Source organism: Filicampus tigris, chromosome 1 (genome assembly GCF_054856515.1).
Source record: "Filicampus tigris isolate MCC_2025a chromosome 1, RoL_Ftig_1.0, whole genome shotgun sequence".
Taxonomy (NCBI): Eukaryota; Metazoa; Chordata; class Actinopteri; order Syngnathiformes; family Syngnathidae; genus Filicampus; species Filicampus tigris.
Window position 1 is genome coordinate 788311 of NC_141217.1, and position 27372 is coordinate 815682.

Consider the following 27372-nt stretch of genomic DNA (forward strand, 5'->3'; position numbering starts at 1 on the left):
AAGATGGCGGAACAAGCAAAACCTCATACGAGTGGAGCGAAGTCACAGTGTGAAATATAAATCTTTGCTCTTCCTTGGGTTCTTTGTTTTAAAAAAGGTACCACTGTTTTACATGGGCTATAAAATGTAAGCCAATGTAGTGATGCATCGGAATTGCACTCGAATCGAACCATAGGCCTCAGAATCGGAATTAAATCGAATCGTGGGCCTATAAATCGGAATCGGATCGAATCTTGAGGTACCCATAGATTCCCACCCCTAATATATATATATAAATACATATATATATATATATATATATATATATATATATCCATTTGGGAAGTAGGCGGGGGACACCCTGAATTGGTTGCCAGCCAATCGCAGGGCACACAAAGACAAACATCCGCACTCACAATCACACCTAGGGGCAATTTAGAGAGTCCAATCAACTTACCATGCATGTTTTTGGAATGTGGGAGGAAACCGGAGTACCCGGAGAAAACCCACGCAGGCACGGGGAGAACATGCAAACTCCACACAGGGAGCCTGGGGCCGGGATCGAACCCACGACCTCTGAACTGTGAGGCGGAAGTGCTAACCAGTCGACCACCGTGCCTCCCTGTGTATTCAGTGTATGTTTTATATACTATAAAAGCTAATGGAATGATGACTATTATTTATGTCTACTATTTGTGCAGCCCATGGGAATTGTGTCTATCATGGAGGAGGAGTGTATGTTCCCCAAGGCCACAGACTTCAGTTTCAATACAAAATTGTATGACAACCATCTTGGAAAATCACCCAATTTCCAGCGGCCGCGGCTGGACAAGAAGCGCAAATACGAGGCACACTTTGAAGTGGTCCACTACGCCGGAGTGGTATGTTTCCATCCCCACCACATCCCCACCCGAGGATGGGAAGCGAATGATGCGAATGATGCTCATGCTGACATCTTGTGTGCAGGTTCCATACAACATTATAGGGTGGTTGGACAAGAACAGAGACCCGCTCAATGAGACCGTGGTGGTTTTGTTCCAGAAGTCCTCAAGCAAACTGATGGCAGCACTCTTTGAGAACTATATCACCTCTGAGACAGGTAGTATGGGCCAGACCGCAAACAATCAAGCACACAAAAGTCACGGTCAATCATTTAGTCAATCCAGATTCAGCAATGCCTCTACATGTAGCCCAATTTTGTGCTGACAGAGGCATCACAGACAAACGTAGTGTCTCGTAGCTGATTTTGAGTTGTCTTGATCGTCCTCAGGGCGTCGTACCCCCTGAGGTGTACATATTCAACGATTGGACGTGTGGCGTCTGTGACGCTTCACGGCCACGACAAAAGTCTGGCATGTGAGAATTTTGTTCATCTTGCCGCATAGTGTCCTACGTTGGTTGTCCTTCAATTGGTTCTTCGACATTGATAGGAAGACAGTGCCCTCCGACTTATGACGAGTGCCTTCCGACTTATGACGAGAGCCTGGACGTGGCACACACAAACAAACAAAAAATCATTAAAAAGTGACTTGAACAAAAGGGGAATTATTGGAAAGTATACATAGCATTTCAACTCATGCTACGTTTGCTAACTGAAAAGCTAGTAGCTGAATAGACAAATAGAAGAAGAAAAGACAATCATACTGCCCTCTCCCCACCATCCAGGAATGGGTCCATAGTAGGGACAGACCGATTATTGGCCGGGCCGATTATCGGCACCAATATTTGGCTTTTTGACGAATATCGGCATCTGCCTTTTTTAAAACTCTGCTGGCCGATAATAAATCAATTTAAAACAGTGGAAATCGGAGAAATTGGAAATGATATGTGAAAGTTTAACATTTCTATCATTTTAAAATTTTCATTTACTGTAGAAAACTATATGGAGCCATTGTTTAAGGTTTTCTTTATGCTTTTTAAGACATGCTGACAATCCTGGGTGCTCCCTGAACCTTTTATTAGAATTTTATAACAGAGATGTATACTGTTAACAATTTCTTGTAATAATGATTTTTTTAAAATTCTTTATGCAAACCTGAAACATTCTTCAATAAACATGCTTAAAGAATTTTCCTTTAGATTTTGATGCCAATATTTTCCATTTCACTGAAAATTAATATCGGCTCCAAATATCGGTTATCGGCCTCCTTGACTACTAATAATCGGTATCGGCCCTGAAAAAAGTGTATTGGTCTATCTCTAGTCCATAGTCTCTTTTTTGGGGGGGCCTTTTCTGAGCAGAGAACAAACGCACAAACGCATAATGCCTGCATTGACATGACTTTGACAGCTGCTTGTCCTGCCTCCCCGACGGACCTGCGCCGATGAATTGAATCTTGACGGAAACAGGCAACGATTGGGCGGGGTCTGGTCAGTGACGGAATTGTAGTGTGATGTCTCGCCCAGTCCAAGACACAGAACGATATTTATATGGTAGTCTTGATCTGACAGCGTGACAGTCGTGAATGACAAAAAAAGTAATGTAGTTTGAGAAGGCCATAACTTTTTCATGTAAAGCACGTTTTTTAGGTCACTAACAGTGAGATGAAGATAATTGAGCAGCACGTAATTATTCCTGAGCTTCATTAATAACTAGCTGCAGCATATTACATATTGAAAGCCACACTGAAAGAGTTCCGGTCGTTTTTGGATGTTCCTTAATTTTGTATATACAGTGTCAATGAGTTGAAAGCGATGATCTGGTTTGACTCTGGTTTCAGCCTTGGATCCTAAGCGTGAGACCAAGCACAGGAAGAGGAAAGCAGCTTCCTTCCAGACTGTCGCACAGCTTCATAAGGTGAATGAGTAACATTAGCGCATGAGTGACTCTTCAATGGGTCGCATGACCACACAAATGAGTATTTTTCATTACTAATGTACTCCCTTTCTGTAACATGATTGCATGAGTCAGTCACATGATTACATGAGTGAGTCATGTGACTTGCTTTGATAATTCAAATGACTCATTTGATCGCATGAGCAAGTCACATGACCACACAATAAACCCAAGGTGCTCCTGATGCGCGGCACGGTGACCGACTGATTAGCATGTCCACCTCACAGTTCAAAGGTCGTGGGTTCAATTCCAGCTCCGGCCTTCCTGTGTGGAGTTTGCAAGTTCTCCCCTTGCCTGTGTGGGTTTTCTCCGGGCACTCCGGTTTCCTCCCACATTCCAAAATCCAATCATGCATGGGAGGTTAATTGAACACTCTAAATTGCCCCTAGGTGTAATTGTGGGTGTGTGTTTGTCTGTGTGCCCTGCGATTGGCTGGCAACCAGTTCAGGGTTAAGCGGTATAGATAATGGATTGATGGATGCACCTGATGCTTCATGTCAAGTCTCTAGAATTACAGGACACTACACTCTTTTTTGACCCTGGCTCAAATTGGGCCGTTTTTGAGGGGGCAGTCCTGTGTCACCATTGCTGGATCACTTTTCTGCTGCAGCTAAAGACATGTATAGCATTAGTTATAATGACCACTAGAGACAGAGATAAAAGTGGTTCATTGTTGAGCCTTAAAGAGTCTAAAATCGCAAGTGTGAAATGTGAAGTGCATATAAGCCCCATAAAGACAGTATGGACAGCACAACAAGTCACTCGGTGACTTATCAGTTAGTGTAGCTGATCCATATCTGTGGAACATGCAGTGTACACATTTCATGCTTGTCTACTTGAATATGCTTCAAGTGTAATTTTCCCAACAGGAGAACCTCAACAAGCTGATGGCAAATCTCCGAAGCACTAGGCCACACTTTGTCCGCTGCATCATACCCAATGAGAGCAAAACTCCTGGTGAGCCATCACCCTATCACCCAACAACACCCAAGACTGCCAAAACAGTAGCCTTTTCAGACTCTCAACTACACTTAGCTAAATGCTAACATTAGCATTTGCAATGCTAAACTATCTATCTGATCGTATCTTTAGCCTCTTTTCTAACTGAATTAGTTTCATAATCAATCAATCAATCAATCAATCAATCAATCAATCAATCAATCAATCAATCAGACAAACCTTATAAAACACCTTTTATAAATTTATTGCTTAAAAAGCAACCCAAAGTGAGTCAGTCACAAAACCAATGATAAAAGACAGAAACACATCCCTTGTCACATAAGGAGCGGAATTTGGACCCATCTGGGATGCAACAGGGGACCAATGTACACTTAGTTTACCTGCCATGAATGGAGCCCTATCTGTCACAAGCACGATACTCCATATCCAGACCATTGTCTTTGAAAAATGTTTAAATCTTCTCAAAGACCACGTCACCAGTCGTGTGTCCTTCTAACGGCATTAAGCCAAGCAGTTCCTCTTGGAAGCATTTTCTATCAAAAAACAGACATACAAGCCCAATTGTGCAGCATTAGTTCTGTCCGTGGACTCATCTATTGCTGTAGACATGACATTGATTTTCTTCAGTTCATTCAACAGCGTTATAAATTGGAAGTCAACTCAAACGTTATTTTTTCAAGAATATGTTCTATGAAGGCCCACTAGGCATTCTGATTGATTCTGATGCGGAATGTTTCAGTAATCAATGCGACTGGACATAAAAACTTGCATCATCACCTTTGTTTTCTCAAAAGATAAGTAAGTAGACTTTGGCAATCTTTTTCAATTGTTAAAATCGAGTTTTCACTTTTAACATGGGTTGAAAAAAGTTTTTTCGAAAAAAGACGGAGTCAAAGATAATCCCCAAGTTTTTAACGCTGTCTGGTGGGGTAAAAGAAAGTTGTTTGTTGTGTAATTTCGATGTTCATTTCTCTTTCTTGAGTTTATGTCCAATAAATAAAATGTCAGTTCTGTCCTGGTTGAGCTGAAGAAAAATATCTGACAGCCAACACTTGATTAGAAAAAACATTTAAAGGGAGTATCCATTGGGCTGTTGTCATCAGGAGAAACAGAAATGTAAAACTGAGCGTCGTCAGCATAATGCTGCAATCATACCAATTCCGATTGGAGCGTTTCTGGTGGCGCATACTACATCACACACAGCGGCTTTTTTTTACAGTTCCTGAACTTTACCAGCAATATTGTTTGCATTAGCAGAGTGTCTGCCACTTGATTGTGCTGTTGAAAAATACTGTCGTCATCTACTACCAAGCGAAGCCCCTCCCTTATCCACTGTGCGCGAATGAGTGGGTGCGGCATTCAGGTTTCAAACACTAGCGAATAAAGCGAAGCGGAACTCTCATCCGCGATTGGTGTGAACGTAGCATAACTGTAAAAACGAATGCCGTGTCCCCATAAGTGGCCACATGGATAAATTACAAACTTTAGGAGCAAACATGGCTCAAAAGACCCATATGATGAGTAAAAATATTGGAGACAGTATTCCCTTGCCCGGACGCAAGTTACCAGGGCCTCCCTCTGAAGCCTGGCCTGGAGGTGGGGCTCGAACGTCTGGTGGGCCCGCATCCATGGGGCCGGCCCGGGCTCAGCCCGAAAGGACAATATGGGTCCACCCCCCCATGGGCTCACCATGCATTGGGGGCCAAAGGGTGCATGAAGTGCTGGGTGGCGGCCAAAGGCGGGGACATTGGCGGTCTGATACGCGGCTACAGTAGTTGGCTCAAGGGACGTGGAATGTCACCTCTTTGGCAGCCAAAGAGCCTGAGGTGGTGTGTGTAGCAGAGAAGTTCCGACTAGATATAGTCGGACTCGCCTCTAAAACATCTTGAGCTCTGGTACAGTCCACTCTAGATGGGTTGGACTCTTAACCATGAGCAGTTTCTCATGGTGAGAGATGCAGAGCAGGTGTGGGCATACCTATTGCCCCCCGGCATAGTGCCTGTACATTAGGGTTCACTCTGGTGGACGAGTGGGTAGCCTTCCTCCACCAGCCACCCCGTACCCGCACCCGAAGGTTGGTCCTGACTGTTGTTTCTGTTTATGCACCAAACAGTATTTTAGAATACCCACCATTTTTTGAGTGCTCCTTCTGGGGACTCCATCATTTTGCTGGGTGACAGTGAGACCTGGAGGGGTGAGATTGGGAGGAACGGCCCCCCCGATCAGAACCCAAACTGTTCTGTGTTCTGTTACTTGACTTCTGTGCTCATCACGGATTGTCTATAATGGACACCATGTTCAAACATATGGGTCTTCTATATGTGTACTCAGCTCCAGGAAACACTCAGCCACAGTTCGATGATCCATTTTGTCGTTGTGTCATCATTTTTGCGACTGCATGTTTTGGACACACAGGTGAAGGGAGGGGTGGAGCTGTCAACTGGTCACCACCTGGTGGTGTGTTGGCTCCGATAGTGGAAGATGATGCCGGTTCGACCTGGCAGACCCAAATGTATCGTGAGGGTTTTCTGGGAACATCTGGCAGTATCCCCTGTCAGAGTTTCAACTCCCAGCTCCAGCAGAAATTTGCCAATGTCCTGGGGGAGGTGGAAGACATTAAGTCAGAGTGGACCATGTTCCATGCCTCCATTGTTGAGGCGGCTGACTGGAGCTGGCCATAAGGTGGTTGGTGACTATCATGGCGGCAACCCCCGAACCTTTTGGTGGACACCAACGGTGAGGGATGCTATCAAGCAGAAGGAGTCCTATCTGGTCTTTTTGGCCTGTGGAAATCCGGAGGCAGCTGATGGGTTCCGGCTGGCCAAGTGGAATGCATCCTTGGTGGTCACCGAGGCAAAAACTTGGACGTGGGAGGAGTTTGGCCAGGCCATGGAGAATAACTTCCGGACGGCTTCAAAGAAATTGTGGTCCACCATCCAGCATCTCAGGAGGGGGAAGCAGTGCACTGTATATAGTCGGGATGGGATGCTGCTGACCTCAACACGGCACATTGTGAATCGGTGGAGAGAATACTTCGAAGACCTCCTCAATTCCGCCAACATGCCTTCCCATGAGGAATCAGAGTCTGGGTTCTCTGAGGTGAGGTTTCCAATTGGACAATGCCAAGGCTGCCATTTTTCACAGATTCAGTTCATAACTTTCATGGACAGAATTTCTAGGTGCAGTCGAGGTGTCGATGGCGTCCGATTTGGTGGTCTCAGAGTTACATCTCTGCTTTTTGCAGATGATGTGGTACTGTTGGCCGTGATCTTCAAGTCTCACTGGAGTGTTTCGCAGCAGATAAAGTTTGGATTCTCTGGTTCGCGTGTTTGTCCGAGTGTAGCATTTTGGTTTAGTTTCTTGTACGGCGTGCGTTGTTTCTTTTCAATTGGTGTTTTCCTGATCCTGTAATTGTATGTTAATATTTTCCTTGCCTTGTTTTGCAAGCGTTTTTTTGTTATTCCGTTTTTCCTTGTGTGCTGCCAGCGATTTGTGTTGAACTTTGGACGGTAGTAACCTTTATAATAAAATGTTTTGTTTGTCAACTTTTCACTGTCTGTATTTGTGGTATCCACCCTTTTCCGTCTTTCTAACAGAACAATAACAATCGGGGACAAATAAAGTTTTTTGATTGATTGATTGACTGATTGATTCTCTATTGTTTCTTTGGTGCATACTGCCACCTACTTTAAATATACTGTATATCAATGCAGTCTACTCAAGCAAATCGGCCGTATTGATTCCCGTGAGCAAACATATGCAAGACAGGCGTGTTTCCATCAGTCGTCAGCCAAATGGGTGTCCGTCAGTGATGGACTGAGAAGTCCGTCGGTACTTTTGACCCAGTTTGTGACGATTACACTGGCGGATGAACGCACACTTCAGACAGTGCTAAGTCCGCCATTTGTTAAAGTTTGCCGTCATTCACCATTCATCAGCAAAATGGGTGTCTATCAGTCCATTACTGACCGTCAGACTGACTGAATGCCCACCTCTATGAACAACTCAACCTGTGATGTCCTGACAAGGAGTCTTCACCCATGGTCACATACAATTCTCAAAAACAACACCTGAGAGGCTGGCTGCATTGTGCAATCTGTTTAAAATAATATTTTGCTATACTGTATCAAAGGGTACACTCGTATCAATGATACTTGTTTGAATTCAGTGAAATCCATATTGTTTGTTTGGTGTTCTTCAGGCGTCATGGATCCCTTCCTGGTCTTGCACCAGCTTAGGTGTAACGGAGTCCTGGAGGGTATCCGGATCTGCAGGAAAGGCTTCCCAAACCGAATCTTGTATGCTGAGTTCAAACAGCGGTGAGCATCACAAGTGACCTCAGTTGATTCATTCGTCTCATATGACCTTTACCATGTGACCACACTCCCAATCTCAGCTATCGTGTCCTAAACCCCTCCGCCATTCCTGAGGGCTCCTTTGTGGACAGTCACAAAGCTGTGGAGAAGCTTCTGGGCTCATTGGATATTGACCACAACCAGTACAAGTTTGGACAAACCAAAGTATGACAGCAATTTTGCCACATTTGCCTATGTTGGAGGTGTCTTCATCTTCTTCCCATCTGCAGGTGTTCTTCAAGGCGGGTCTGCTGGGCCAGTTGGAGGACATGAGGGACACCCGTTTGTCTCAGATCCTGACCACAGTCCAGGCCATGAGCCGAGGGAAGCTGATGAGGATGGAACTAGACAAGATGATGCTACAAAGGTCTCCATGCTGACAAAGCAATCATCAATCATTCCATTTGAATCAGAATCAGTAGAATACATTTCAAACTCAATTTAGAATTCAAGTCAAATGTCTTTATTCAGTACAGTGGACAGCATTCTTGCAGGTCGGCCCCCGCGGATTATTTTGAATAACAACATATACATCCATGTATACATGTATAGCTGGGCATTGCCTATTTCCCGTCTGCATATTTAACCGACCCACGTGGTCCCAGCCAAATGACGTCGAGACATATGCCACATATTGTTTTTATTTCACCGATCACCACGCTATATATATATATATATATATATATATATATATATATATATATATATATATATATATATATATATATATATATATATATATCCAAAGATGACCTTAGGTTTTGGGGAGCTGTTGAGCCAGGCGCTTTAGGCCTTAATGGATTAAGCAGGGGTTGCACTACAGCATGTTTAACATGTTGGGGGACTACACTAGAAGACAGGCGGCTGTTGATAATGGCCAAGACCGATTCACCAATACTTGGGCGAACCACCTTAAATAAGTGAGGAGGAACGGATGGCTTAATTTGGCGAACCATATCCTCCAAGAATTTCCAGGAAACCCCCTTAAAGGAATCTAACACTGCGGAACAAGAAACGTAGAGAGAGGGTTCAAATGTAGCATTTGAAACGAGAGCCTTAGCTGTAGAAACCTTGTCGGTGCAAAACTGTAAAAATCTATTGCACATTTCAGGCTCACGGTGCTTAAATGCAGAATCAATTATTTTTATTAATAGAGTACTGCCAATGCTGTTGCCATGGCAAGAAAACAACGCTGATTCCGAGGGTCTAAACATACATAAAAACTGAAACTTTGTACTCATTCCACAGATAGCAAAAGAAAAAAAAATTTCAATAAATGGCTCAGTAGCGCCCCCTACGAATTTTTAATGAACCATTCTCACTTGTACATTTCACCTAGAGCTATGAATATTGGGAGGCATAGGTAACAGTCCATGGCCTACAAAATGTATTCCATAGCCACATGAAAAACTTAACTGGAAGTCCACCATTTAGAATTTACTTTGATATTTGGCCCGATTTTCTGCCTTTTTAAGAGGTCATTTTTCAACAAACTATTTATCCGATCCTCTTCAAACTTCACGTGTTTCATCTAAAGATGCTTCAGAAAGCAAGGTGACAACTCTGGAAACTGCACAAACACCTGGCAAACATGTTTGTATTTTAGAGGGTTATTGTGCAATTTAAAAAAAATGGCTCACTTGCATCCCCTATTAAATTTTAACAAAGCAGCCCACGTTGCACGGTTCACTTAGAAACTCATGTTTTTGAAACTGTGAGCACTTAGAAAATTAGATGTAGATCTGCTTTATGTTTTGGTTTAGTGTTGGGGTTAGACAATTTTTCTGACAATTTTGGTTTGCAGCTGTTCCTATTGCGTTTCCGTATGTAAAATATGTTCCTTGGCTCAACCCAGGTGGGCATCACTGTCAATGATCCTGGATTACATTTTGGAAAGACCTTTTTGTTTATTCACATGTACTTGTTTCAGGGATTCAGTGATGGCAATCCAGTTCAACCTGCGCTCATTTTTCACTGTGCGCACATGGCCATGGATGATGTTGTTCTACAAGTTGATGCCCTTACTCAGGAGTGCTCAGGTGGAAAAGGAACTGGCTTCCCTCAACGAAGACTTCAGCAAGCTAAAGGAGGCCTTTGACAGGTGCCTAGATCCTTCAGCTGCACGTCATTCAACTCCATAAAACGTTGTCCATCTCCTTATTCAGGTCAGAGTGTAAGCGAAACGAGGCAGAGGAGCGTCAGGTGATGCTCGTCCTGGAGAAGAATGACTTGTATTTGTTGCTCCAAGCCGTAAGTAATATTAATCCTCCAATACATCAAGAGTTCATCACCTCCTTTTGGCTAACCAGAATAGAATAAAATTCTGTACAATACAAAACAACACAACACAACACAACTGTAAAGCAATTCTGTGGAATCTCAGTTTACGAACGTAATTAATTCCACGGTACCATTTGTTTCCGAAAACATTAATAAATCAGGTTAATGTGTCCCATTGAAGTGAATGGAAATAATGTGTTTTATCCACTAGAGCCCCAATACTTATAAAACAAGTTATACTAACTTCTTTTTTTTTTTTTTTACCAGTGAGAGGATACAAATAAATATAGTAAATAAGTGAAAACACACTAATATGAAGAAATAACACACTAAATAAACATAACTATTTATTGCTCAATAACTTTAACTAAGAGAGGGAAATGGCTAGAACGCCTCAATTGATGAAGAAAGAATCTTCTATAATAACATTGAAAAATTCAGATTCAAGTGTTTCATTTGCATTTATGTTTCTTTTCTTATTCATTTGTTTAATTTTGGTGCAACAGTCTCTGCTCAAAAAATCACATTGTCACAAAAGATTGTGCTGTTGGCTAATTCTTTTGGTTCATTTTTTAAGATATATTTTTGGATTGCCTCGCTCATGCTATCACCAGTAGGCGCTTTTTCATTTTTGAGCGCAAACACAACAATACTACTACTGTAGCCAACCTTAACAGTGATGCAATACAATACAATACAATTTTATTTATATAGCGCATTTCATAACCTCTAGAGCTGTAACAAAGCACTTTACAAACAATAAAGACTAACAATAAAAAGGCCATAATACACAAGTCTTAATCAATAAATTAACATAAAACACTATATACAATTTACACCGGAAAAGAGACGAAAATTTCAGGTCTGATCAAAAGCCAGAGAATAGAAATGTGTCTTCAACCAGGTTTTAAAAGTGGACAGAGAGGGGGCTTGCCTAACATCCAATGGGAGGTCATTCCAAAGTGAAGGACCAGCAACAGAAAAGGCTCAATCCCCTCTGAGGCTCCGCTAGGTCCTCGGCACCTCGAGCAGCGCCTGGTCCGCAGACCTGAGGCTGCGGGAAAGTGCGTAGGAGTGGAGGAGCTCAGAGAGGTATGCCAGGGCGAGGTTATTTAATGATTTATAGACAAATGGGAGACTCTTAAATCGAACGCTGAAATGCACTGGTAGCCAGTGAAGGGAGGCCAGAATTGATGTTATATGCTCCATCTTCCGAGCTCCAGTTCGGCGGGCAGCAGCATTTTGGACCAACTGGAGACGTTTGAGGCTGGCTGACTCCAAAATAAAGTGCATTACAGTAATCTAGCGGAGATGTAACAAAGGCATGTTTCTAAGTGCTGATGGGAAAGGAGGGGCTTTCCAGCTGTCTAAGGTAAAAGAAGCTTGACTTACGAAGTCATGTCATCTTCCAAACCGCTTATCCTATACAGGGCCACAGGGGAGTTGCTGGAGCCTATCCCAGCTGTCAATGGGCGAAGGCAGACTACACCCCGAACTGGTCGCCAGCCATTCGCAGGGCACACATAGACACTGTCACTGAGCGGGAATCGATCCCACGCTGCCCGCACACAACTCAGGCGTGTGTACCACCACACTATCAGTGACCTCTACTTTACAAAGTCAATCACAAATATTATTAGTCTTATTACTTGTCTCTACTATTAGATTTGTTATTGGATGATTGAGGATGCGGAGGCAGAACTTATGTCTACAAGCGTAATGCTGCATTCCAGGGAAGTGGGAAGTTGGAGTTTTCTGACCTCTGACCAGAGAAAGTGCACTGGAACGGCACTCAAACTGCCACAAAGTCTAAAAAATATCTACCCCAACCTCACAGAGTTGCTTCAAGATGACATCACCCGACAATGACCCTCATGGAAACACAAACCTTAAATGGCAAGCATAATTTACAAGATTATAAAATATATGTATCTATCTTTTCTTCTTATTACATGAATTTAGTTACTTGACTTTAGTTACTTTAGTTACTTATTTGACTGCATGAAGATATGCCACTACCTCCCTGCAAGTTATTCTGTGAAATGAAATACAGAAGACCAAAGATTAGATTTATACAACTAAAGTTAATTTTAAAGGCAGATTTGCTGGTGGGGCGGCACGGTGGGTGACTGGTTAGCACGTCCGCCTCACAGTGCAGAGGTGGTGGGTTCATGTCCGGGCCCTGGCCTTCCTCTGTGGAATTTGCATGTTCTTCCCGTTCCTGTGGGTTTTCTACGGGTGCTCCGGTTTCCTGGTGACGCGGATCACCAGGCCCCCCCTCTGAAACCAGGCCTGGCCGAGCACAGAAAAAGCAACGTGGGTCCCCCTTGCCATGAGTTCACGACTTATGGGAGGGACCAAAGGGATTGGGTGCGTAATGAGCTGGGCAGTGGCCACAGGTGGCCACCTTGGCGGTCTGATCCCTGGCTACAGAAGCTGGCTCTAGGGAAATTGAATGTCACCTCTCCAGCAGGGAAAGAGCCCGAGCTGGTGCTCGAGGCAGAGAAACTCCAACTTAACATTGTCGGGCTCGCCTCCACACAGATCTTAGGCTCTAGTACCATTCATCCTAAGAGGTGTCCAGCTCTCTTCCACTCTGGAGTTGCCCACGGTGAGAGGTGCAGTGCAGGTGTGGCATACTTATTTCCCCTCGGCTTGGCACCTGCATATTGGGGTTCACACCAGTGGATGAGAGTGTAGCCTCCCTCTGCATTCCGGTGAGTGGACGGGTCCTAACTGCTGTATTTGCCTATGCACCCAACAGAAGTTTACAGTACCCACTCTTTTCATAATCCTTGCAGAGTAAGATGGAGAGCACTCCCCCTGGGGACTCCATCATTCTACTGGGAGACTTCAATGCTCATGTGGGCAATGATAGTGAGACCTGTAAGGGCGTGATTGGGAAGAGATCATGTCATGGGTCTATCCCAGTTGACATACCTCTACAACATCAAATGGGTATCAAGGATAGCACCTCTAGATTTGGCAGATTTGGGTGGGACTGCAGGGTGTGTTCCAACAACAAGGGATCACACTCCTCAGTAGTAATAGCAGTAGTAGAAGTAGTAGTAGTAGTAGTAGTAGTAGTAGTACATTGTTTATTCTCTCATCAATGATCCATTACATTCATAATATACACATAATGCAACAATTTACAGTCATATACCCCATGACAGAATGGTACATGCAGAAGCTAAAGCTTATTTAAGCGTGGCCTTTTCTCTCTCTTGAGGTAATGTAAAGCTGCATTTACCTATTTACATTTTATGCACACCCAAAATGACAAAACGAAAAATAGCAATAAATAAAATCATCATCCAAATCATTCTCTGAAACTTTACAAAATAGCCTTCGAAACATTTTTTTTTTAAAAAGCAAAAGTGATTCACAAGTTTTCCAATATATATTTGCATCTTTCCAATATTTCACCCCAACAATAGAAACACATCTCCTTTTAATTCCTTTAACAGCTTTTTTGCACAATGAACTTATAAACACCTCTTAAACAATATTGAGACTCCCGGATTTCAAAGAGCTTTTGTATGGAGTGAGGAAGAGATTGTGTTTTTTTGCTCTAAACATTATTTGCATGATTTTATAATAATAATAATAATAATAATAATAATAATAATAATAATAATAATAATAATAATAATAATAAGTCTTTTAACTTCATCACGTTTGATTTGAAAAAGAGTGGGTCTGCATGTGCATAACAGTAAGTCTTATTAATAATTCGTATTGCTCTCTTTTGCAAAAATACAATTGCATTTATTGACGTTTTGTGGGTAGATCCCCACAATTCTACGCCATAAGACAAATAGGGAAATATCAAAGAATAATAAATTATATGTAAGGCTTCATGATTTAGAAGATGTCTTGAGTTATACAATATTGGTATTGTTTTAGAAATGTTTCCTTTTTGTTAAATATTAACATTACAAATTTTTAACATAATATTCTCTTTTATTTTTTTCTGATTTCCAAAAGCCTTAAATTTGGTTTTCTTGATATTCAGAGATAATTTATTTACATCAAACCATGACTTAATGTTTTCATATTCTCTCTTCCAACTTTACACAAAAGTTATTTTAAATTTTTCCCCGAACATAGCATATTTGTGTCATTAGCAAAAATGACATATTTAAAAAAATCTGTAGCTCTACTAATTTCATTGATATATAATATAAATAGTTTTGGACCAATAATTTACCCTTAAGGTACTGCATTTGTAATCCTTCTAAACTCTGACATGTTATTACCGATATTCGTTTTTACACATTTCTAAATAGCTTGGTAGCCATGAATAGGCAACACCTTATCCCTTATCCCATACTTCTCCAATTTCACAAGTAGTTTTCTATGATCTATCATGTCAAATGCTTTATGTAGATCGAGATACAAACTAATAAAATATTCATTATCTTCATTAGCTTTTGCAATATCCTCTACCATTTGCATAACTGCAAATGTAGTGGTCCTATTTTCCCAGATTGGTTCTCACTCAAAATTATAATTTTATTAATAAACACGTTTCATTTTTTCCTAATTAACTTTTCTAATATTTTTGAAAATTGGGGAAGTAGGGATACTGGTCTATAATTTTCTATACAATATTTATCGCCATTTTTACAGATTGGAATTACTATTGCCAATTTCATTTTATCAGGAAAGACTCCCTTTTGAAACGATAAATTACATACATGAGCTTCTTAACAATTTCCATGTCAACATTATTTATATCAGTTGAGCTTTTATTTCCCATTTTCCTTATAATTTCTAATATATCAGTCTCATCTACACCATTAAGAACATGGACGTTAAATTAGTTTTTATCAAGTTCTTAAACTTCACATTTTTATCATCGGAATCTATAATTATCTGAGCCAATGTTTTACCAACATCCACAAAATAGTCATTAAATTAATTGGTAATACCATCTAAGTTGCTTATTATTATATCAGCACTGTTTACAAACGAAATCGGATAATGACGTCTGTTCTGAATAATATGAGTTATTACTTTCCAAGTCTTTTGTATATCAAATTTACACTCCTCCAGAAATGTATTCTTGTAAAGCTTATAATTTTCTTCACTATCACCAGTTCTTACTCGTACAAATTTCTTATAAAGTAGGTTTATCTTTTTACATGCAGTCTCGGAGTTAAGGTCTATTCAAGGGCGGTGTCTTCTTCAAGCCGTGATCTTCAACTCTCACTGGAGCGTTTCGCAGCCCAGTGTGAAGCAATTGGGATGAAAATCACCACCTTCAAATCACAAGTTGTGGGTTGTGACTGAAAGAATAAGATCTCGTATACAAATGAGTTTCCTCTGCACATTGCCTGGGCTCTCCATGAGCGATAAAGTGAGAAACTCGTTCATACGGAAGGGTCTAAGAGCTGCTGCTCCTTCGCATTGAGAGGATCCAGATTAAGTAGCTTGGGCATTTTATCATGATACCTCCAGGAAGCCTCCCTGGTGAGGTGTTCCAGGGATGATGTCCCACTGGAGATATATATATATATATATATATATATATATATATATATATATATATATATATATATATATATATATATATATATATATATATATATATATATATATATATATATACATACATACAGTAAACCTCTTTCAGTAAAAAATTCAGTAAAATTGAAAGAAAAACTAGACCGATGTTGTATTTTTATCGATATATAGGGCTGTCACAGTTAAAGCATTAACTATGGAGATTAAGTAAAGATTTTTAACTCGGCGAAAATCCCTTTTCTCCCGCAGGATTAAATCCACGTTCGTCATTTTCCCGTTGGCTGTTAGCATTAACACCATCGTAGCTCGTTAGCACTATTGCGTGGTGTAATTCCCCCTGCCTCCGTTCCCTCGCCACCTTTTTCAATTCGAAAATGTTGGTAAATATCTTACCCCTGTATTTCTTGAACTCTCATTTGAGATTTTTTTCTCAGTTTTTAGGGGGTTTACTCGAACTTGGCTAGTTTTATCAGGAGCTCGCTTAACACGGCCATCACAACAGATTGAATTTTTTGGTGTTAATTCTAGGCGGTATCTGCCAACACAACCACCGTCGATCACCAGACTACGGAGCCCACCAGGGGTAATCACGAGAATATTTAAGATTGCATTATAATGCAATACTATTGTGTTTTATTGCAAAACCTTTGCATTGTAATGCAATAAGATTTTAGTTTGTATTAATAATTTTTATTGCAAATGACGCAACTTTAGAAGGAGAATGAAAGACTTCCACTTTCCTTTAAGTGTACAGCAGCGCTGGAATGACATTTTAAAGAGCTATTTATGCTCCAGAGATGTCCCAGACAAGGACATACTTCGCATGCAAAGGGATAAGGTAAGGTTAGATAAGATAACTAAATGTTAACAGTTAACAAAAGAAAATTGCTGTCCATCTTTTTCCAACGCCCCATACATACCTTATCCCGGATTAAATACGTAAAAGAGGCTGGGCGTGTTTCTGTCAGTCATCAGTGAAATGGGCATCCTGTGACATAAACCATGGTATTACATTTGTTGAACCACTAGAGGGCAGACTATGCCTGTGAGTACAATGTTACTGCTGTTAATGCACATAAAAAAAAAAAAGACTTTACAGTGTTGTTGAAGACAGTTAAAGGTAGCTCTGTGTTATCGCAGAAGAGAACAATGGTCTTTCTTTTTAAAATAACCCAATACAGGATGTCAGTTAGTACTTGACCCGGTTAGGGACGATTACAGGGACGGACGAAAACCCACTTCCATCCTTGCTTAGTCCATCCTTTTTGGAAAAACTTCTCATCCTCTGTTCCCAAAATGGACGTCCATCCGGGCCCATTTTTATACACAGTATGAAGACAACATTTCGAATCAAATTTAGAATTCAGTATTGATAGATTCATTGCCAACAGCCAGGAGTGGCAACTACAGGTCAAGGCATTCGGTAATGGTGGCAGCTGCCACCCCTTGCCACACTGTAAAACTGCCTATATACCCACCTGAGTCTGTCACATCTGGAGTAGAAAAACAGAAAAACACATAATGCAAATCCTCTTTGTGGACTTTAGTTCAGCATTGAATACAATCATTACCACTATCGGACAACTTTCCCATTGAAACCATCACCGGCAGACGCTTCCCTTGCACACACAAACAACGTGGTTTTAACAGTATATGTTAATACTGCTCATTCATACCACCATGAGCGCACGTCCAGCACAATAATTAATCTGGCCGTGCTGAACGTGCGCTCCCTTTTAAATAAAACTTTTATCATAAACGACCTGATTTTAGACAATAATTTACATGGTATACTTTTGTCTGAGACATGGCTTGGTACAGATGCTCCAGTTGCTCTCAACGAGGCTTGCCCACCGAATTTTAACTTTTTATTTTCTACAAGGGATGGCAAAAGAGGAGGCGGGACTGCATCAATTTTTATTAATACTCTTTTATCAAAGGAGATCATTTTTAGCAGCTATTTATCGTTTGAACACCATGCCTTTGTTTTTAGCAGTCCCCCTATTCTTTGCATTACCGTCTATAGACCTCCCCATCATTCCACTTCTTTTATTACAGAATTTTCAGAATTCTTATCCATTTTATATTCCAGTTATAACAGGATATTAATAACTGGCGATTTTAATATACACATGGACAACATCTCGGACCCACTATCCAGAGATTTTTTAAACCTTTTAAACTGCTTGGATTTTAAACAGCACGTCTTGCAGCCAACTCACAACAGAGGACACACCCTGGATTTGGTTATAATTCTGTTGTTGACTTGGCAGTGTCAGACCACTACTGTGTCTATTTTAACATCACCAGTTTTAACCATCTAGCAGTCCCGGTTAGAACAGTGAAGAAACGCTACCTATCTTCTGAGGTGGCTGCAAATTTTATCGAGATCTTAAAAAGCACTCCTGCTGACATTTTACCTGCACCCTGTGATCTTATTGTTGAGAATTTTAACCTACATCTTAAATCATCATTAGATTCAGTAGCTCCACTTTTAATTAAAACAACAAAAACAAAGACTGTACCCCCGTGGAGAAACAATGCTATCAAAATATCAAAGAGAAAATGCAGGAGTGCAGAGAGGAGGTGGAGAAAAAGTAAACTTACAGTACACTATGAAATTTTATGCGAACAACTGAAATCCTACAATAAAACAGTCAAACTGGCAAGATCTTCCTATTTCTCAAACCTCATTACAGTCAATAAAAACAACCCCAGAGTTCTCTTCTCCACCTTTGAACTTTTAACTAGTTCTGATTTTAATAAGTCCCCACAGAGACCAACAGACGCTCTCTGTGAGGACTTTGCAGACCACTTCAGAAGTAAAATCGATGACATAAGATCCAGTCTTTTAGCCCGTCAAAACACAAGTTTTAATAAACCCGGACAATCATATTTACATGAGGAAACACTGGAAAGTTTTGCCCTGGTTGATGCGGGGACACTTGTTCGAGTTTTCTCCCAGGTAAACCCAACAACCTGCCTTTTGGATCCAATTCCCACATTTCTTTTTAAGACATTTTATGGATTTTTTGAGGAACAAATTTTAAATATAGTCAATTGCTCTCTTCAGACGGGCGTCTTCCCCGCAGCCTTTAAAACGGCGGTGGTGAAGCCCCTTCTGAAGAAGAGCAGTTCTGACCCGAGCGTTTTTAATAATTACAGACCCGTATCCAACTTACCGTTTTTAAGTAAGATTTTAGAAAAACTGGTTTTCATCCAGTTGAATCATTTTTTAAAAACAAATAATATTTTGGAGCAATATCAATCTGGTTTTAGGATGAACCACAGTACGGAGACTGCTCTTTTAAGGATTTTAAATGATATTAGGTGCACTGCAGACGTGAGAAAACTCACAGTCTTGGTGCTAGTGGATCTAAGCGCTGCTTTTGATTCAGTAGATCACCAAATTTTATTAAATAGACTTAAAAATCTAGTGGGCATCTCTGGTACTGTTTTTGACTGGTTTTATTCCTATCTCACAGACCGATATTTCTTTGTAAGTATGGATACTTGCTCCTCCAAAACCCATGAAATTAAATGTGGGGTTCCTCAAGGTTCGATTTTAGGCCCCCTACTTTTTAATCTTTATATGCTTCCCCTTGGGGATGTCATCAGGGGACACGGCATCAACTTTCACAGCTATGCTGATGACACGCAGCTGTATATTGCCGTGTCTCCTGATGACACAGGACCCATTGATACCCTTTTAAATTGCATTTTAGATATCAAGTCATGGATGGCGGATAATTTCCTCCAGCTCAATCAGGACAAATCATCTATGTTTTGCTTTGAATGTTTTAAAGCACTTTGAGTTGCATTTTTATGTATGAAAAGTGCTATATAAATAAAATATGATTGATTGATTGATTGATTGATTGATCCCCCTGGACCTTGTAAGCACCCACCCCCCTTGGGTGTCAGCACCCCCCTGTGGAACTAGTTGTTAGATTTTCTCACAAACAGACATCACTATATGCGAGTAGTGAACATCACCTCCAGCACAATCTCACTGAGTACTGGCTCTCCTCAAGGATGCATTCTGAGCCCGCTACAGTTCAACCTGATGACCCATAACTATTAGACCAGATCCAGTGCAAAGTATACAACAGTAATGGGCCTTGTTAGAGACAACACTGAGGAAGCCTACAAATGAGAGGGGGAGCACCTTGTAACAACCTGTTCTTCAAGATCAAAACTACAAACGGAATGATTGTTGACTTCAGAACCAGACACCATTACACAACATTCCACATCAACCACACTGCTGTGGAGACAGCAGCACAAAGTCAGTGCAGATCACATACAATCTCACCTAGTCACAGAACACTACAGCTCTTGTGAAGAAAGGACATCAGCCACTACACTTTCTGCATTGGCTGAGAAGGGCACACCTCCCACCTACCTTCCTCACCACTTTCTATAGCTGACCACCTGCATCTGTTTCGTCTGTTGGATGAACAGACATGGCAATTGAAAGCTACATCAAGAATATTAAGAACTACAGAGAAAATTGTGACTTCTCTTCCCCCGTTAAAGGAACAGATTGGTTAAAGTTAATTATCCACCCTTACATTAGTTATTGTGTATCAGGAATAAAAGTGCAAACATCAATGGCATCTCATTTCCTGAAAAAAGGTTTAAGTCGATTGAGTATCAAAACAATGACATACCCTGTATGCAACCATATTGGACATTTTGGATGCTTCACGTAATCCCTGTGACTTCACACGTGTGCACACAAGACTGTTAATTTCAGACTTCTTTACCAGTCTATTGTGAATTAAACATGTCGGATGGGGTTGTCAAGTATTCACACAATTTTACATATCACTCCAACCGTCAGGTTTCACGGTCTTCCAAGGAGAAGGGGGGCATGCAATGACTGACAATGCAGTCAGCCTGCCAGCCTCCAGTGCGACTTCTATCACAATTTTATGTCCGTAAAATATAATGGATTAGCACCAAAATATATGTGCGCAAGTGTAGGCATGTGATAATCATTGTCTGAATTGTCTATGTTTTACGGAAATAGAGTTGTGTTCCTTTAAGGCTAATGTAGGCAAATGTCATCTATCAGTTGCGCGTTCTGTCCGTCTGTCAGTCGGTCTATGTAATCGATCTGTCTAATGTAATCTATTTAATACATCTAATCTATCTAATCAAAGGCTGGGTAGAGTTGACTGACTAGATCTAGCCTTTAGCCTAGCATGGAGCGCTAGCACTCCTGTCCTGCTTGTGTCACCATTTCCGAGGCACTCTCCTAGGTTCAGCTTCCCAACTCGAGCTTGGTGCATGGAAGCCTCCGTGGGGTTGGTGGTGATGGTTGACACTTCAATGGGGTGGAAACCATGAATTACATAAAATTGTGTTTATTGGCGAGCGATATCCCATAATACATATCTGGTGTTTTCAGTGCATGCCATTTACACTGCAAAAAATGTAACAAAAGTGAAAAAAAAAAGAAAAAAGCCGGCATTCATGTGCGTGGATCGCAAACTCACAGTGATTGAGTTTAGCATATCTTGGCATTAATGGGTCCAAACATGCGGCTTGTGATTGACAGCTGATTGGCACTATTAGAGTAGTTTAGCATGAATGGTCCTACACAGTCCGAGACTGGCAGCTGCACTGTCCAATCAACATTGGTCTACCCAGGAACAAGACAACCTTGCTGATGCAGAGGAGCGCTGCAACCAGCTGATCCAGTCCAAGATAACCCTGGAGTCCAAGTTGAAGGAGATGTGCGAGCGTTTGGAGGATGAGGAGGAGATGAGCACCAAGCTGACCTCCAAGAAGCGACTCCTGGAGGATGAGGTGATGTCCCTGCGGAAGGATGTAGATGACCTGGAAGTGACCTTGGCCAAGGTGGAGAAGGAGAGGCACAGCGTTGAAAACAAGGTGGGCCACACCAGCAACACATTTTCATTTTGTCTAAAGGTTCTCTGACCAACTTTGCCTATGATCTCGGAACAGGTCAAGAATCTTTCCCAGGAAATGTGTGTCCTGGATGAGTCCATTTTGGCTCTGAGCAGGGAGAAAGTTGCCCTGCAGGAAGCTCATCAACAAGCTCTGAATGACCGTCAGGCTCAGGAGGACAAAGTCAACATTTTGACCAAGGCTAAGAGCAGATTGGAACAGCATGTGGATAATGTAAGACTAGAGCACCACACTGGGCTTCCCTCCAATTACAATTACAATTCAGTGTTCCTCTTCTGCAGGTGGAGAGCTCCTTGGAGCAGGAGAAGCGAGTGCGGACCGAGCTAGAAAAAAACAAGAGGAAGCTTGAGGCTGACCTGAAACTATCCCAAGACTCTGTGAGTGACCTGGAGGACCAAAAAAAGGAGCTGGAGGAGAGGATGAACAAGTAGGAAAATCACCTGTAACCTTTGTTGAAGTTCTTGCGTGAGGTAATCAAGTGTTGCTCATTGATAGGAGAGACTTTGAGTTGGGTCATCTTCAGTCCAAAATGGAGGACGAACAGAACCTGGTGGCTCAGCTGCAGAAGAGGATCAAAGAGCTTCAAGTCGGTCACATCTAAGTTACATGATGCGTTTATCCACCAGACTGAGTGACCTAACCGATTGCAATTATTTGTCCCCACAGACTCGCATTGAAGAGCTCGAGGAGGCACTCGAGGCTGAGCGTGTGTGGCGATCCAAGGCAGAGCGTCAGAGGAACGATGTTGCCCGGGAGTTGGAGGAGCTTGGAGAAAAGCTGGAGGAGGTGGGAGGAACTTCTGCTGCTCAGATTGCAATCAACAGGTGAGTCCACAACCCCTTCAGCAGACCACCACTGCTCCCCCTCACTATTTCCATGCCACAACAGGAAGCGGGAAGCGGACTTCCTAAAGCAGCGACGGGAGTTGGAGGAGGCGGGCCTTCATCATGAGACAATGGCTGCCGTGCTGAGGAAGAAGCATGCTGACACGGTAGGGGAGCTCACTGAGCAAATCGAAGCGCTACAGAGAGCCAAACAGAAGATGGAGAAAGAGAAAGTAGAGCTTCGGCTGGAAGCCGATGACCTGGCTGCCAACCTTGAGCAGCTCTCAAGGGCCAAGGTGACAACATGGCTGTCGCCTTGTTTCTGACCAGTCAGGCTTCACATCAGTCTGTTAAAAGATTTAGCGTTGTTTGCAGGTAGCCACAGAGAAGATGTGCCGAGTCTATGCGGACCAGCTCGTTGAGAGTCATGGCAGAACTGATGATATGCAGCGACAGCTTACTGAAATATCAGCACAGAAGGCGCGCACCGTCGCCGAGGCGGGTAAGTAGAAGCATGTAGTTGTTTGGTTAGTCAGTTGGTTGATCAGTTTGTTACTATTTCAATAGATGGTTGGTTGGACGTTTACTGTTGTTTTTTTGTTGGTTGGTCAGTTTCTTAACTTAGTTGACTGGTTGTTTGCTTAATCGGTTGGTCACTCAGTCTTTGTTACCAAGTTGTTTTGTTAATTGGTTTATCAGTTGGTCAATTTGTTTAATGTTTAGTTGGTTAGCAGGTTTACATATAAATGGCAAAACTAATATGGCGCAAAATGAGGAAGAATCTACAGTCCGTTAGTATATGGGCCAAGTGGGGCGGTGAGCCCCCATTTCCACCAGATGGTACTGTGGTTAAAAAAAAAAAATCCTTGATGTATCTTACATTTGTAATTCCACCTACAGGACTGAAGTGGAATACTACTGTATGTCATTATTGTTGCCACATTTTTATCACGTTTCGTGAAATCATAAGCTTTGTGCTGTCTATATGTTCGTCAGCATATCGAAGATGTGTTGACAGTGTTTCCTGTTGTCTGGCAGCCGAGTACAGTCGTCGGCTGGAGGATCGCGAGGTGCTGTGTAGTCAACTGCAGCGATCCAAAGCCGAACTGTGTCATAACTTGGAGGACCTAAAACGGCAGCTCGAGGAGGAGAGCAAAGTAACCCTTGTGATGTTGCTTGTTTGATGAACCAATGAAAGACCAGACAGAATGCATTTGGAAAAGGGGCCTTTGATGCATCTCAGGTTGTCACTGCTTTCTCTCTTTCAGACCCGCGTGGCACTGGCACAGACGGTGCAGGCATCCCGCCATGACTGCAGTCAGCTTAAGGAACAACTGGAGGCAGAACAAGAGTCCAAGGCAGAGATACAGAGGGCGCTCTCCAATGCTAACAGCCAGGTGGCGCAGTGGAGGACCAAGTACGAGATGGATGCTGTGCTGAGCATTGAAGAGCTGGAAGATACGAAGTAAAACTCCTTGCCATCATTTTGTTTTTGTTGTTTATTCTAGCCTACTGAAACACAAATACAAATATTTTCAGCATAAATGCTTCACTTTATACACTATAGTGGTACACAGAGTTGAGTTCCCTTCAACGCGTGTGGGTACCCTTCTGAGTCAGTGACTGAATAAGTGAATGTGAAAGTGAATGGTTTCCTCTAGTGCCCCACATTCGACTGACGATCAATCCTGTGTCATCCATCCATTTTCTTGCACTTATCCTGTTCATGGGGAACTTGGAAATTCTTTCCACATTGTACCTGTCCTCACTTTAGGAATTCTGAACAGAAAAAGTCACATAAAATCTGGTTTGAGCTAGACTGATCCGCGAGGTGCTGTGTAGTCAACGCGAGCGATCCAAAGCCGAACTGTGTCATTTCATTGGTTCATCAAACAAGCAACATCACAAGGGTTACTTTGCTCTCCTCCTCTGGTTTGAGCTAGACTGATCCCAAACCAGATGGAGGAGGTTTGAAATCTAACACAGATGGGTTTAGTTGCTGCAGTTGACCAGGACGTGTAAAACTTCATCCATTAAATGGCCAAGAGAGAGCGTGGCAGTCTGCTCTCAACACTCACCACCATCATCGTTAGCTGTGCCTCAGACAAATTTGGCCGGGCTGAGAAGGGAAACACCAAGGTTACCCATACACTAAGCACCACAGAGCCACTAAAACATCAACTCCGCCAGCAGCGCTGTACCCTCAAGAAACAGTACATTAAGTCAACTGATTAGTGGAAGCAGCCATTGGCAGAACTGCAAAATATCCTGTGGAAGAAGGTGACCCTTCACAGACTGAAGCGAGTTCCCTTCATTGCCAAACCAAGTCGGCTTCAGAAACAACTGCTTGCAGACAGGCGCAGTGGTTGTTTGGTAATTTCAACAAAGGAAGTGATGGTTCACTAGATGGATGGATGGAAAGGGCTTGGATCTAACTTTCTCCAGAGAACCTGCAGCGATCCATTGAGGGAAGAAGACCTAGCATGGCCCTCGTCAACCCAATACTCCCAACAACAGAGTTCAATAAGGAGGTATCGAGTCCGATGGAGGTAGAAGAGGTCATTAATGCAGCTCCATCAGGACTTCCGGGGGCGAGTTGTGCCAGATACACGCATAAATCGGTACTTTGATATCAGCCTGTATTCGCCCCTAAACTCGAAGTAATTTTCCTATTCAGTCCTGTTAGACTAACTTGGATGATGAACATGGATAAACAAAAGAATTATTAGTAAAGTAAAAATAAAAGTAATTATTCTCTGTACATATTATATCAGTGACCGACTTTTTTCTCTCTCTTTGCGCGTGTGTACATATATATATATATGTATATATATATATATATATATATATATATATATATATATATAAAGTTAAAAAAGAATAATGTATTAAAAAAAGGCAGCTCCATCAGTATCAGTATCCTGGGCCCAGTGATTCACCCTATCTCATCTACAAGTGCTGCCCAAAGCTTCTTCGGCACCCATTGAAGATCTAGGACAGGGATGGGCAACTTAAATGCTGGAGAGGGCCACAATTTTTCATACACAATATCTGTGATATTACAACTTCAAACTATGCACACCCTCCCTCAGGATTTTAAGGTATATTGAATTTTCATCATCATTTTTTTGACGAATTGTTGGTGTTTGTTAAAACAATTCTGAAGAAAGTGCTTGGGGTTTTTTGGTGCCAATAGCCCATCCCAGATCTAGAAACTAATGTGATGAAAGTTGAGTTGCTGCCCAGTGGAGGTCAGGGGTTTGGATCAACAAGGACAACTCAAGTCACATAGTAAAGCGTCATCAGCAGCGAGCATGGACCAGGTAGGATCGCTTGGTCTAACAATTTGCAAGCTGATTTATGTCGCATCAAGTTACAAGTGTAGGCTGCCTACGAATCCTTGTTAAGCCCAGTGAACCTTCACATTTGGAGAAAGTATGATTCCCCTTATGCCTACTTTGCCGTGGAAGAGGCTCATTATAACATCTCCTCAGGCAATGCCCGAAGGCTCTGTTTGATGACCACAATAGGGAATGCGATAAAATTGGATGGATGGATGGATGGATGGATGGACGGACGGATGGACGAATGGAACACCTTTTCCGTCCTGGAATAAGTCCAGTGACCATAGATTCAGATAGAGGTGGGCATTGTCAGTCTGTCACTAAGTTCCCGTCAATGTTTCAGGTTGAGCCACGTGAGCCCAGTCTGTTGCTCATTGGTTACAGCCAATCAGCGCCAAGAACATAATTTCCATGTCACACACAGGTGCCGCACAAGCAGACAAATGAATAAAAAATAAAATAAAAAACAACAGTACCACACACATGCACTGTGTCACTTTGTCTGTGGGACCGAAAGGTATACAACACAGTTGTTATTTTTTCCTTATTTGGCTGTGTGTCAGGTGTAGCGCAGCTGTGTGTGACGTGGTACCGGTAAGTCTGTTCCTGACGCCGTTTGGCTGACTCAGACTGACTGCTCGGGCCTGAAAAACGGATGAGAACTCACAGATGGAATAAAGCATTCACAAATGCCCACCTCTGGATTCAGACAATGACTGTAGCAACAAGCTAACAATTAGCTTATTGCAGTATTGTCATTGAAAACATGTAAAGAACATGGAATCAAATAACCTGTTTGTGGAAAAAAAAGTCACAGCCGTTCCAGGTTGGAGTAGTGCTGAAAATGAAACATTTTGCAGGAAGAAGCTGGTTGTCAAAGTTCAGGCAGCGCTAGAAGCTGCTGAGGCATCTCAGTCCAAAAACTCCTCCCTGGAGAAAACCAAACAACGTCTGCAGCTGGAGATTGAAGACTTGGTGGTGGAGGTAGAACGCTCCAATGCTTCTGTTCTGAATCTTGAGAAGAAACAACGCCACATGGACAAGGTCACAACAATGAACAGGAGTGTCAATATCAGAGAATCTCTGCAAGCTATTCCTTAGCCAAGGCGCTTGAAGGTGTATCTGAACCGTGTTGGTTGTCTTCATGCAGATGTTGAGCGAGTGGAAGCAGAAGTTGGAGGACAGTCAGTCAGAGCTGGCGGCCTCCCAGAAAGAGTCACGTAATCTCAGCACGGAGCTATTAAAGCTTAAGAACATTTATGAAGAAGCTCTGGATCATCTGGAGACCGTTAAATGTGAAAATAAGAACCTTCAAGGTATCA

At 42.1% G+C, this 27372-nt stretch overlaps 1 protein-coding gene across 3 annotated transcripts in view; it reads left to right on the forward strand.

Moving 5' to 3' along the window:
* The window catches only part of LOC147152428 (myosin-7B-like), a 209741-nt gene that overhangs the window by 116068 nt on the left and 66301 nt on the right, over positions 1–27372 (forward strand). For all 3 annotated transcript variants that reach the window (XM_086046086.1, XM_086046097.1, XM_086046106.1), the window contains 20 exons: positions 681–860; positions 946–1078; positions 2700–2776; positions 3685–3772; positions 7977–8094; positions 8172–8295; positions 8361–8497; positions 10061–10231; positions 10296–10380; positions 21601–21843; positions 21919–22095; positions 22164–22309; positions 22378–22468; positions 22549–22706; positions 22771–23002; positions 23082–23208; positions 23745–23863; positions 23975–24171; positions 26911–27094; positions 27201–27366. In XM_086046086.1, coding sequence (XP_085902212.1) covers positions 681–860; positions 946–1078; positions 2700–2776; positions 3685–3772; positions 7977–8094; positions 8172–8295; positions 8361–8497; positions 10061–10231; positions 10296–10380; positions 21601–21843; positions 21919–22095; positions 22164–22309; positions 22378–22468; positions 22549–22706; positions 22771–23002; positions 23082–23208; positions 23745–23863; positions 23975–24171; positions 26911–27094; positions 27201–27366 — 2953 coding nt within the window. The remainder of the gene's footprint in view (positions 1–680; positions 861–945; positions 1079–2699; positions 2777–3684; positions 3773–7976; positions 8095–8171; positions 8296–8360; positions 8498–10060; positions 10232–10295; positions 10381–21600; positions 21844–21918; positions 22096–22163; positions 22310–22377; positions 22469–22548; positions 22707–22770; positions 23003–23081; positions 23209–23744; positions 23864–23974; positions 24172–26910; positions 27095–27200; positions 27367–27372) is intronic.